Below are 13,927 nucleotides of genomic sequence, written 5' to 3'. Positions count from 1 at the left end.
CCGGAGTGACCTTGGCCGAGTCACTAAGTCTCTCTGTGCCTCAGTTCCCCACCAGTAACACAGGGTCATGGCTCACAGGCATGCTATCAGGATAAAGGCATTGAACCCAGAGGTGATGGGGCCATGTAAGTACCTGTATCGAGAGACAGGTTTTAGAGGGGTAGCCGTGTTAGTCTGTATCAGCAAAAAGAAAGAGGAGTGCTTGTGGCACCTTAGAGACTAGCACATTTAGTCTGCGTGCACAGAAACATCCCAGGGCCTTTTCATCATAGTTGACACAAGTGTCCTCAGCCAGAATTTCCCCTCCCCTTGCCATTGTGCTATATGTTGTGAACCTGCTTGGCTGCCACCCTCCACCCCAGAGGGAGCTGCAATTCAGTGCTGCTGTACGGATACAGGGGTAAGTCCTTCCCCTTCCCTTTTTCCATGGTAGTGGAGGTGCTGTGCCCGAATGAAAAGCCTGCAAAGTTGGGTCCCAAAGAGCTCTCCATATGCTTCCACACAGGGAGAGGAGCGGGGCTCGGGCCAGTGCATTCAGAGCAGCTGGAGATACTGGAGCTTCAGAAGGCTGCAGTAGCAGTGGAATGACTCACCCTGGGAGTAGGGGAGAGGCACTGAACCTGGCATGACCTGTGTGGGATTTGTCCCATAACAGATGAAGATGCTATAGAAATACAAAACATGCTTATCTCCCATCTAGTACACAGATGTTACATGGGGGCAGGTTTGGCTAGGCAGGTCACTTGCCACTGAACAGATGCAAACTCTCCAAACATGCATCATTTTTCTGCTCTGTTGGTGCTTTCACTAAGTGACACTGGGTGCCAGACTGCAGTTCGCACTGCCTGTGATAGAACATGCCTTTGGGATGCTAAGGAAGGCTCCCTTCTTGCTGCTGCAGGAAGCATAATGCTATCACAGACTGGGAAGTCTAGGTTCAGTGGCACGGCTACTCCTCAGTGATGTTCAATTTACTGCAATGCACAACCTGCCGTTTTGAAAGGATGAAATACAGATTCTGAGAAGGAGAATCATTGAAACTAGGGAATGCTATAGAAATAAAAGGCCAAGCCCTACTACACAGAAATAAATTAGGTTTGACAGGGTTATTGATTCCAGTGTATTTTCACAAGATAGAATCACCTTAAAGCAGAGCTGCTCCTCCTTTCTGCATACAAATAATGTCTGGAGGGAGAGTCATGCCTGCTGCTTCTTTTCTCTTCTTCAGATGAGACACAACTCGCAAAGTCTAGCACCAGCACTTCAGCCTGGCTTTCAGGGGGCCGTTTTGGAGATGGTGACACTTTTTGTGTATTGTCTGTTAAATTCACATTTGTACCTAGAGCACATTCAGGTCTTTGAGATTGGTTCTGAAATGCTGGTAATTTCTGAGTAAATGATCAGTGGGTTTAACAGAACTGAAGGAAAATGTGTGTAATAAAGTGCTGCTGACAGCTGCTGGGAGTCCTCTCCTCTTGGCAGAACTGACAGCTAATCCTCTCTGAATGAGCATGTAGATCCTGAAAGCACTCATCCCTTCTTACTACCACCCGGACCTGTAGAGCAAACTGAGGAAGCATCCATCATTAGCTAATCCCCATGGCTTAGTCCCTGGCCAGCACCAGCGATCTGAGTATCTGCTAAGCATCTTCATTATTTGACTTTTCCGTTTGGTAATGGACACACCGAGAATGCCACACTGTCTCCAGACAGGTGTGGAGAGCTGCTCTTCTGTGCCCCGGGAAGCAGCTTTGGGGTGGATGTGAGCATTAAATACCAGTCACCTTTGATAGCCTTCCATGTCTCTCTACCTAAAGCTCTGAGTTGATCATGTCAAGGTTGTAGTGACCACAGCCTGCAAGTGTGGCTCAGCAGGGACAAAGTGGCACTGAATTCCTCTGCAGCCACTGTCCCAGTTCCCTCTTGCTGCTCTCTGGCAGGGCTTAACTGGAAGTGCTAAAGAGGGGACATTTTGGGGCACTTTCTAGTGGCACTTTTTCACTTGTCTTGATGGCAACTAAACTCTGCTTTCCCCATTACCAGATATCCTTGCTAGGCAGCTAGAGCTCATTGGGCAGTTATTTGATCTTATCACATGCTGGTGGCTACCCCACCCATTGCCTCAGTTTAATGACCCAAAATTGAGTTAAAACAATAATCCCTCAATGTTTGCTCCTGGGAGCTGCTGTAAGAATACAAACTAGCAAACTCTACAATCAACTTGCACTCCCAGCTACCTTTGAGACACCACTGACTTCCTGAGGAAACTACAATCCATCGGTGATCTTCCTGATAACACCATCCTGGCCACTATGGATGTAGAAGCCCTCTACACCAACATTCCACACAAAGATGGACTACAAGCCGTCAAGAACACTATCCCCAATAATGTCACGGCTAACCTGGTGGCTGAACTTTGTGACTTTGTCCTTACCCATAACTATTTTACATTTGGGGACAATGTATACCTTCAGATCAGTGGCACTGCTATGGGTACCCGCATGGCCCCACAGTATGCCAACATTTTTATGGCTGACTTAGAACAACGCTTCCTCAGCTCTCGTCCCCTAACGCCCCTACTCTACTTGCGCTATATTGATGACATCTTCATCATCTGGACCCATGGAAAAGAAGCCCTTGAGGAATTCCACCATGATTTCAACAATTTCCATCCCATCATCAAACTCAGCCTGGTCCAGTCCACTTCTTGGACACTACAGTGCTAATAAACGATGGTCACATAAACACCACCCTATACCGGAAACCTACTGACCGCTATTCCTACCTACATGCCTCCAGCTTTCACCCTGACCACACCACACGATCCATCGTCTACAGCCAAGCTCTGCGATACAGCCGCATTTGCTCCAACCCCTCAGACAGAGACAAACGCCTACAAGATCTCTATCAAGCATTCTTACAACTACAATACCCACCTGCAGAAGTGAAGAAACAGATTGACAGAGCCAGAAGAGTACCCAGAAGTCACCTACTAGAGGACAGGCCCAACAAAGAAAATAACAGAATGCCACTAGCCGTCACCTTCAGCCCCCAACTAAAACCCCTCCAACGCATTATTAAGGATCTACAACCTATCCTGAAGGATGACCCAACACTCTCACAAATCTTGGGAGACAGGCCAGTCCTCGCTTACAGACAGCCCCCCAACCTGAAGCAAATACTCACCAGCAACCACATACCACACAACAGAACCACTAACCCAGGAACCTATCCTTGCAACAAAGCCCGTTGCCAACTGTGCCCACATATTTATTCAGGGGACACCATCACAGGGCCTAATAACATCAGCCACACTATCAGAGGCTCGTTCACCTGCACATCCACCAATGTAATATATGCCATCATGTGCCAGCAATGTCCCTCTGCCATGTACATTGGTCAAACTGGACAGTCTCTACGTAAAAGAATAAATGGACACAAATCAGATGTCAAGAATTATAACATTCATAAACCAGTCGGAGAACACTTCAATCTCTCTGGTCACTCGATTACAGACATGAAAGTTGCAATATTACAGCAGAAAAACTTCAAAACCAGACTCCAGCGAGAGACTGTTGAATTGGAATTCATTTGCAAATTGGATACAGTTAACTTAGGCTTGAATAGAGACTGGGAGTGGCTAAGTCATTATGCAAGGTAACCTATTTCCTCTTGTTTTTTCCTACCCCACCACCCCCCCAGACGTTCTTGTTAAACCCTGGATTTCTGCTGGAAATGGCCCACCTTGATTATCATACACATTGTAAGGAGAGTGATCATTTTAGATAAGCTATTACCAGCAGGAGAGTGGGGTGGGGGGAGAGAAAACCTTTTGTAGTGATAAACACCCATTTTTTCATGGTTTGTGTGTATAAAAAGATCTTCTGTACTTTCCACAGTATGCATCTGATGAAGTGAGCTGTAGCTCATGAAAGCTTATGCTCAAATAAATTGGTTAGTCTCTAATGTGCCACAAGTACTCCCTTTCTTTTTACAATCAACTAGAGTCCCAGGCAATGTTCTGTCCTTGATAAGATTCCAAGACCCATTTCATTAGCAAGAGGGGCACATTTTCACAGCAGCACACAGTTTGCAGCCTTGCAACTCCTCATCAGACTGCCCAACAGACTAGCATTGGGGTAAAATTATATTGCAAGATATTATTTCTCACTCTCTCTCTTCCTCCCCCTCCCCCCGTACCTCTCTGTTCCACACGGAACATAAAACCTTCACCACATCATTGCCTGTCTCCTGCTGCAGTCTTAGGAGCCTAAGGCTGCCTTTGTGATGGGGGAAACACAAGGGAAAAGAATTAGGGTTACAAAAATGCTAATTAGGGTTACAAAAATGGAGTGTGGGGGGGTGTTCAGGTGAGGTGAAATAAGGCGTGAAGGCTCTTGAGCGTGGGAAGGAGTATGGCATGAATGCTAGCCTCCTTCTCGAAATCAGACCCACAGACTGGAGGGAGGGGTGCACAAAGATGGCAGGATGTGTATCGAGTAGGGCAGAGACTTCCCCAAAGAACAAGTGCAAAACAAGAGCTGATGCTCTCTTGACAGATGAGAGCTAATGTGGAGACCAGCAGCGTTAACTTGCACAATGAGTCTGGCACATCTTCAGAGTCTCCCAGGCTGAGAAATGTCCCAAGAGTCATTCATGAGCAGTTGCTTACATTTGATCAGACATACACATTTTAGGGTGTTACTTCTGCACCCTGATTGGATGAACACTCTTGGGTGTTGTGGATAAATTCAGAATTTTTATTTTGTTATTTACAATCCTTTCTCTCCAAGAGGTTTTACTTTTCTGGTTTGGCCTTTCTCCTCTGTCATGTTTTTAATGGCCATGTTTTCTCTGTCCCAGCTTCCCCCACCATTTATCTGTCTCTCCTCCTCCATTTCAAACTGCTTTTCATTTATCTCTGGTCCCCTTCCCCCACCCCTCCTCTACTTGGTTTGCTTGGTATGGGGGTAGAGAGTTATTCACCTTACAAATATCTCTTCATGGCCCCCATTCTATATTGTCTGGGGGCTTGTCTACAGAGGAAAAGTATGCCAGTATAAGCTAAGGTGTGAATTTAAACTGATGAAGCTACACTGGTATAACTCCCTGTGTAGACACTCAGGGTATGTCTTCACTAGCAACGTTAAAGCACTGTTGTGGCTGTGTAGTTGTGGCACCAGCGCTGGGAGAGAGATCTCCCAGCGCTGTAAAAAAAACCCCACCTCCACGAGGAGAGTACAGCACTGCAACTTTCTCGCTCAGCTAAAGTGCCAGTGTAGACAAGCCCTTAGCCCTGGTCTACACTGGGAGGGAGTCGATGTAAGGAACGCAACTTCAGCTACAAGAATAGCGTAGCTGAAGTCGACGTACCTAGATCGACTTACCGCAGCATCTTCACGGCGGTGAGTCGACTGCCGCCGCTCCCCTGCCGACTCCGCTTGCGCCTCTCGCGGTGCTGGAGTTCCGGAGTCAACGGGAGAGCGCTCCGGGATCGATTTATCACATCTAGACTAGATGCAATAAATCAACCCCTGATATATCGATGGCTACCTGCCAACCCGGCGGGTAGTGTAGACCTACCCTTAGACTGCTTTGGAAGGGGATTAAGCTTAACCAAAAAAAAGCCACTCTTATTCTGAAATTAGTGTGTCCACAGGGAGTGTCGTACCAGTTTAACTATATTGATATATTATCGGTATAAATGGTAAAACTTTCCTGGGTAGACAAGCCCTATCTTACTTGCAGTCTTTAATGTATTATCTTCACAGCATCCCTGTGAGGTAGGGAAGTGCTGTCCCCATTTCACAGATGAGGAAGCAAGGCACAGAGCGACTGCCCAGGAAGTCTGTAGCAGAGGTCTCTGGCCCTGGCCCCATCCCAACCCCCTCCCTACATACCAGCCCACAGTGGCGGGTGAGGAAGTTCTGACGGGTAAGTGGACAGCACCATGACTTTGCAGGTGTAACTGAGAGTCCTGGTTTGTTGTTTTGCCAGGGTCTAGGAAAGGCTCATCTCAGATGCCTACTTCACACCTGTGTTAGGTGAATTTCATTTTACTCTCTTCCCCTCGGCTGGCCCCTCCCACCTTCTTGGCTTTGCAAGTGAGCTATAACCCCTTTCCCCACCACCCTGACTGGGAACCAACACCACCCTGGTCAGGGCGGATATGAAGGGGAGATGACAAAATTGTTAGGGCTCCCAGTATTTGGTTCTGTTTAGCATTAGAACTCAATGGGAAGTAAGAGAAGGAAGGTGATCCAGGCCCCTGTAGGCCAGTGGCAGCTGCACACTGATGTGTGTGTGTGTGTGTATGTGTACATTACAGCCCAAGAAAACAGCTGCAGTCCACCAATTTAAAATATTATAAATCCAAAGGGAGGTGTTGAGCCTTGGTAACTCTGTAACTCAGGGTCCCGAGAGGTTTGCTTTCTTTGAGTCCTGCATTCCCACACAGCTCCCCCAATCATCCACTGCTTGAGCCATGCACGGGAATTCAATCACTGTGACCACTGGCTCCCTGCTAGAGTGGTGTCTGGGGATGGGGTGAGCCCCAGCTGCTGCCAAGTGCCCCCCCGGGGGGGGGAAAGGCTGGGCTCCCACTCAGCGCTGCCCCTTGGGGACTCGCTTCCAGGCATGCCTGATCTATTTCCAATTCTTCTGTCTGCGCTGCTGGAAGCCGTGTTTCTGCTGTCCAGACCATCATCTTTGGCAAGTGCTTATGCACTGGTGCTGGAAGGAGTCTTCTAACAATCACTACAGACACAGCAGTGTTTGTGGGTGATGTGCATGATGTTCTCATGCTTATAGGTGTTGAACTGTAACTCAGATAACTTCTTCCTAACAATATAGCTGTGACATGGCCACCTTCTGGCTTGGATGAAACAGCTCAGGCCCCTGTGTTTCCCTGTTATCAAGTCCCCCTGTAGCTGTGCTTCTTTATTATACATCTGTTTAGCATCAGGCTCTTTACCTTACTCAGCTAGAAAAGCTGATCTGGCTGTTCTCAGGAAACACAGAACAATTAGAAATGATTTTCTTCTTTAGAACTTACTTCTAAGCCTCAGCTTGGTGGCAGGAGTGTCTGCTTTCTCTGAAAGGGATAAATTGCATGATTACAGGTGGAAGCAACCTCCACTGTAAGATATGTCTTTGTCCGCTTTATAAAGCATTCATTTTCTTCATGTCTCCTGAAGCAAAACCCCAGTGGTACCAGGCCAGAGTCTCCCATCCCCCTGATGCAAAGCAAAGCCACTCCTGAATATGCATCTGGAGTCCACTTCAGGCAGACACCTCTGGGGTCAGCCTTGATGCACCCTTTGTGGTGTTGTGAGGCTCCTTCAAATGCAGATGGAATTCCCTTCCTCTGTTAGTTCTGTGCATGAGCCACTAGAGTTCCCAGAGGACATTATTGTGTGGAGGATTTTATTAAGTATCCAACGAATATATCTTCCCCAGTCCTACTACCAGCCCCCAGCAGCATGTCCCTGGTGTCCCTCAGCAGATTTAATCACCAAATTGTTCCCAAATACTAGTTTTATGTCAGGCTCCACAATCTTCCACTAATGACCCCCATGAGTACTGTGTGAGCACTGAGAATTCTCTTACTGCAGGAGAGATGCTGCAGGGAACCAGCCCAGAAGAAGCCAAAACCACCCTGGGCTCTCCTCATGCAGCCATGAAAATGATGGCGAAAATTGCCTCTGAAACTGCACAAAGCACACGGATCAGACATCGCTCCATTTAACACAATAAACCGCATATCCCAGTGCAAGCACTGCAGTTAGAGTGGGGGGGCTCCCTTCTGCCCTGGGCGTGAGAGAGTCGCCTGTGTTAGCAATAAAGACATCTGTGGAAGTTACAGGATCATAATCCATCCTTTCCTTTCCCAGTCCTCCATCCATTTCTCCCTCCTTTTTCCCCTCTCCACCTCACAACTCTCCTCCTCCGCTCTTCCCCTCCATTATCTGAAGAGTTAAACCCTGGGCATTCAGTGGGGCAAGTCAGGCCCCTTCTGCCATGCCCCAAGGGCCTTGGCCAAACCATAGATCTTAGGCTAGCTCTTCTTGCTGTGCCTGGGGATGATGTTGGACTAAGTGATTACAAGCCCCGGGAACAAATTGCTGCAATAGCCCAAATCGCTTTCTAAGGTAATGATCTGGGGACTTTCTAAATGCTGCTTCTCAGTGTGCAATGTGAGAGGTCTCTGGAGGTGTGCAGCAGTGCTGAGATTCATCTAGCCCTGTCATGCCTCTTCTCCCCAGCTACTGCACTTTGGACAGGCTGAGTCTGTTCCCAGCTGTGATCAATACTACCTGGCCATGGCTCTTCTCGCTGACTAATGTGCAAACGAATGTCCCCAACAAGCCTTGCGAGGCCGGTTCTTATGGTCAGGTTTCCTGAGTGGCACCGTGAGAGAGTTGCCTGCTCCCGGCCTTAATTGAGGCTGCAGTGCTAGTCGGGCAGGGGGTTGTACTGCACTGGGCTTTAACGATGACAAGAACAGGCTACCAGTGCCTGCTGGTCAGTAATGGATACTTCACATGTCACCAGAGCTGGTGGGAGCCCAGGTGTATTGTATGGAGTCACAGCCTGTGCAGGGCCTTACAGTGTTGTGTTTAGAGCCTATACACGGTTTCTAAGTGCATACATTTTACCATTGGGCTGGGAATTTAGACACAACATTGAGCCATTTTCACTTTAATGAAATTTCACAAAGCAAAAAAATTCTGATTTCTGCCTCTAGTTGTATAGCAGCCTCAGAACAGGCTCCGTCAGACCCACCCTCAAATAACTGCAGTGCCTTGTTAGAGTTTGCCAAATAGTTATTGCATTAAATTGCTTGAGAACTCTTTCCAAAGAGCCAGATCTCTTTCAAGATGGTGTGAAACTAACATGAATGGAATGAGGCCTCCTCCCAACTCTGCTTGTTGCTGCTGCAACATGTATGGAAACAAACTGGCCCTGCTTGGGTGGATAACCCTGCATACAGCGCTCTGCCAGCCTGTCAGCAAGCGTGTCTGGGAGGCCACCATCATGTCCGGGGTAATGAGGTACTGCACCTTCTCACTTAGTTGTGGGGCTTCCATTCCCAACAAATCCAAGTCCATTCCCAGATACATTAATATTCTGCTGAGACCTTTCATCTTATGTTCAGCTAGCTGGATGACAAACTCTTGGTAATGGCCTAAAACTTTCCAGCATGGGGAGAAGTTAGAGATGGGGCCAGGAGCCAGTCCAGGAATGTTCTGTGGGGTGCCCCATAGAAAATATTTTTCTGAGCAAATATTGTAACTGCCTTTTTGTCAGGACTCCCTCTGCACGTGAGACAGGTGCCTTCATGTCTGAAGAGAAGTCGTCCTTTTCCACCCTATCGTTGTTCAAAACATGTCTGTCCAGCAGTTCTGCCTGGGCATTGGTGCAGCCCACCAGACTCTTGATCCCAGCAGAAATGGTCTCTTCCTTTTTCAACAGCCTTCCCTGCTACACAGTGTAAACCCTTCCTTTTGAAGGAGTACAGTCAGGCCCCAACCCACCTGCCAAAGCCTGTCTTTTAGGCTCGTTCTGGTGCACACTAGCTGTAGAGGGTGGATTGGAGCAACATGTCCCACAGCCAAGTGTAACTTCCAGCCCAGGCCAGCGTATTCAGTCTCCTCACCCCCACAGTATCAGAGGTGTGAGTAAGAGCAGGTTAGGGGAATTGCTGCTTGCTGCTACATTTTCCATTCTGGGGCAAGATACAGCAGCAAAAGTAACGTAACTTTCCCTCCCTTACAGCATGAATCGAGAGCATTAAACCCTGGATGGCAGCATCGGTACCAAACACCAAAGCCTGTCTCAGCTGTGCCCCTAGTGTTGGACTGCAGGAATTCCCATCCATCCTGTTCTCCTTGGCTAGCAGATCAGGCCCAAGGCTAAGACTCAGGAGATGTGGAAGGGGAATCCTCAGGACTCTAACGGGAGCACTTTAGAGACCCCGAGAAAAGGGGGAAGGTTTCATCATCTGACTTCCTATCCCAGGAGTGTGCATCAGCCTTGCCAGGGAAATCACAATGTTTTTAGCATCAGCTGCAACTCTGCTGGTCTCAGATATTTGCTGCCTATTGTGCTGCATGAGATTCATCTATAGCATCAAGTGAAAAAAAATGAAGTCATTGTAAATTCTGGCAGTTTTTATGGTATAATTAAGCTGCCTACAAGGATCCCTCAGGGAAAGCAAATGCAGCTTTGCTATTTATGGAGCTGGCCGAGGTAGTGCTTTCTGGCCAACTTTCATATCTTATGACCTATAAATTGTGTTTAATAGCTAACCTGTTGCCTCAGATTCTTGTATCAGAAAAACTGGTTTCCTCTTTAATCTATTTAATTTGCATCAGCACAGCATGTTTACAAATCCTTGATTTGGAAACATTAGTCCATTAATGTTGCTAAGCATGGAAGTAATTTATCATCTGCACTATCTGCCCTTTGCTCTGGCCCATAGATCTTCCTGACACTGCCTTATTCTTCCTCCTGTGATATAATTTTAATAAAAATAATCATTAGGAAGGCTCCTCTGGTCTTGGTTGTTGAAAGCCCTGAAAGACGAGTTGCTGCTGTGAGACTGTAGCTAGTAGTAACAGTCTAGTGCAGCTCCCAACGCGGGGACTTGAACCAGCTTTCCTGCTAGAGAGGAACCCTCATCTGCTGCCTGTTCACAGCTGGGTGCATGTGATGGGGTGCCCAGGAAGGGGTTAATGGCCTGACAGGGCTGAAATGGAACCCTCTTGCCTGCTGGATGTGTCCAAGCTGGATGTAGGGCCCCAGCTGTAGAGAACAATCGGGAAGATCTCAGTATATCAAGGACAAGTGGCAGGCAGGCTGGGAGGGAACTGCCTTTGCAAAGGCCTGTATCTGCTGGGGTAGGCGTGGCTTCCATGGGGAGAGGATGGCAGTTCTAACAGCCTCTTCTGGTGCGGTGAGTGGGAGAGGTTTCCAGGGTGGCTGGGGACAGACCCAAGCACACACTCAGCGCCATGATACTACTTGGACATGTAAAAAGCAGGGTTTTCCTCCTAACCTTGCTTGGGGTGAGTCCATCTTGTGGGCTAATGCTGTCGTCCTTCGGGCCTTCACTTGACGCAGCAGCTGCTCAGTGTAGTTCAAGGGGCAGGTTTAATCTACAACCACCTGAATAGCTTGGGTTGGTGACGCTGAGCATGCTGGCTTAAATGTGCAGGTATCCTTGTCTGATTCCTTATCCCTGTCTGATCGCTCCCTGTGCATGGGTCAGAATTCCCACAGCAGATGTTTTAAGGACTATCTAACAAAGCAGATGCCATGAATCTAGCGCAGGAATCTCTGCAGGCTCAGTATGCAGAGGGATTGGGAAGCTCTGCAGTGTGAACATGGTCAGTCTGAGCTGCATCCTGCTGCAATTTCCCACAGATCATCCTCTTAGGCTCCTTATTCAGAGCCTGAGACCTCTGCTGCTGTTGGAAAGGAGCTCATTGTGCAGGAAGTGGCACAGAAGCAAGCAATTCATTAGTCATTATTCTGCAGAGAAATACCATTACATATCTGTCTGCCCAAGAGCCCTGTGGACAGGACTTTGCTGTGATAACTGAAATGACTGTAGGTGTAGTAGTGAGAGATGGGCTGAGATGCAGCTGCCTTCAGGGCAGGAACCCAGCTCTCTGAGGCAGCTCACACAGCCTGATCTCACCTTGTGGCTCCTGATATTGCCAAGTTCCTGCAGATTCCACATTCTGTATTACTCCACAGTCCCCAGGCTTTGCAGTGCCATGGGTTTCCCCACTACGTCTGTCAGGGGATGGGAAGGTATAGTGCATCAATGAGAGAATCCCAGTCCAGTTCTCTCTGCCAGCCCTCCAGGTGCCCTCCCTGCAGCCCCTCATTGCCACAAGCTGCCCTCAGAGAAATGCCGTAGCTGCTGGAGAGCCACAAACAGCACGTTCCCCTGTTCGGCAGCTGGGGATTTTTCTCCTGAGTATCGTGTTGCAGGTGCAGATAGCCAGGTTTTCACTGGACCCTCCAGGAAGCAGAGCTGGAGTCTCCCTGGAAGAGTTTGTTAGAGGCTAACAGGTGACTGTTGTGTGTCCCTTTGACTTGACTCTGTTTCCACAGGCTCTCACTCTCACCCTCTCTCTCTTGTCTTACAGGCAGCTTCCTCAGCTCTGAGCAGCCTGGGCCATGTGTACACAGCCATTGGTGATTACCCCAATGCACTGGCTAGTCACAAGCAGTGTGTTCTCCTTGCAAAGCAATCCAAAGACGAGCTCTCGGAGGCCCGCGAGCTGGGTAACATGGGGGCAGTGTACATTGCTATGGGGGACTTTGAGAATGCGGTGCAGTGCCACGAGCAGCACCTGAAGATTGCCAAGGAGCTGGGGAACAAGCGGGAGGAGGCGCGAGCCTATAGCAACCTGGGCAGCGCCTACCACTACCGGAGGAACTTTGACAAGGCCATGTCCTACCACAATTATGTGCTGGAGCTAGCTCAGGAACTGGCCGAGAAAGCCATTGAGATGCGGGCCTATGCTGGCCTGGGCCATGCTGCCAGATGTATGCAAGATCTGGAGAGGGCCAAGCAGTACCATGAAGAACAGCTGGGCATTGCTGAGAGCCTGCAGGACCGAGCTGCTGAGGGCAGAGCCTCTTCCAATCTAGGTAAGTGCCCCAGGCTGTGTGGGGAATAGTGTAACAATGCCTAACCACATGGTCTACTGCAGGGAACTTCGCTCCGTGTCACCTTCTCAAATCCCTTGCTTCCCCTAAGCCAGCTGCTCATCTCAGTCCCGTTCATTCATAGGTGCGGGAACTAGGGGAGCGGGGCACTGCAGCACCCCTTCGCTTGAAGAGGTTTCCATCATATACAGGGTTTACCGTTTGGTTCAATGGCTCTCAGCACCCCCACTGTACAAATTGTTCCAGCAGCCCTGCCTTCATCCCAGCAGCAAGTGGGCACTTTCCAGGTTCAAAGTGCCAAAGCAATATGCTCCTGGGGCAGCCCTTTAACATATCCAAGTGGTGGAGTGAAAAGCATGAGGTGACTCCAGAGCAGGGAGTGAAATGGTAAGATGATGAGTTTGGGGGGCTGCAAAGGTGAGCCAAGAGAAGGTTTTAGGGGCAAAGCAGGTGCGGCAGCACGATAATGTCCAGTGGGGATGAGGGCATCATGATCTGCCATCTTGTCATAGGTTTGGGACCCATGCAGGACATCGGGCCCAGCTAAGCACTCAGGTGTGAGGGTGGGGACGTTTCATGGACCAAAGGTTGGCTCTGCTCGTTAACCTTACAAAATGCAACTCCTCACGTCCTTCTCGCTAACCCAAAGGGTGCATTGTCCAAATTCCGGCAGAGCTGATTTTCGAAGCAAGCGCAGAACCCAACAAGTTTTGGATGATGTTTGTTCCTGTGGGGAGGAGACGTTAGTGTCCTACAGTTACCACTAGAAGTAGGATTTAGAGCAGGGGTGGGCAAACTTTTTGGCCTGAGGGCCACATATGGGTATGGAAACTGTATAGTGGGCATGAATGCTCACGAAATTGGGGGTTGGGGTGCGGGAGGGGGTGCGGGCTCTGGCTGCGGGTGCTGGCTCTGTGGTGGGTCCAGAAATGAGGAGCTGAGTGTGTGGGAAGGGGCTCCAGGCTGGGGCACAGGGTTGGGGTGCGGAAGGGGGGGTGAGGGCTCTGGAGATGAGAGTTTGGGGTGCAGCAGGGTGCTCCGGGCTGGGACCCAGGGGTTCAGAGGGCAGGAGGGGGATCAGGGCTGGGGCAGGGTGTTGGGGCGCGGGAGAGGGTCAGGGGCAGATTCCGGGCGGCACTTACCTCAAGCAGCTCCCAGAAGCAGGGGCATGTCCCCTCTCCAGCTCCTATGCAGAGTCATGGCCAGACAGCTCTGCATGCTGCCCCGTCCACAGGTGCTG

General features: G+C 49.2%; 1 protein-coding gene across 1 annotated transcript in view; it reads left to right on the top strand.

Moving 5' to 3' along the window:
- The window catches only part of TTC28 (tetratricopeptide repeat domain 28), a 503,728-nt gene that overhangs the window by 384,811 nt on the left and 104,990 nt on the right, over positions 1-13,927 (top strand). Inside the window, exon 6 of the mRNA XM_077834936.1 lies at positions 12,162-12,669. Within this exon, the coding sequence (XP_077691062.1) occupies positions 12,162-12,669 (508 nt within the window). The remainder of the gene's footprint in view (positions 1-12,161; positions 12,670-13,927) is intronic.

Source organism: Eretmochelys imbricata, chromosome 15 (assembly GCF_965152235.1).
Source record: "Eretmochelys imbricata isolate rEreImb1 chromosome 15, rEreImb1.hap1, whole genome shotgun sequence".
Classification (NCBI taxonomy): Eukaryota; Metazoa; Chordata; order Testudines; family Cheloniidae; genus Eretmochelys; species Eretmochelys imbricata.
Note: the sequence above shows the minus strand (reverse complement) of the source record. Positions and strands in the feature narration are given on the sequence as shown.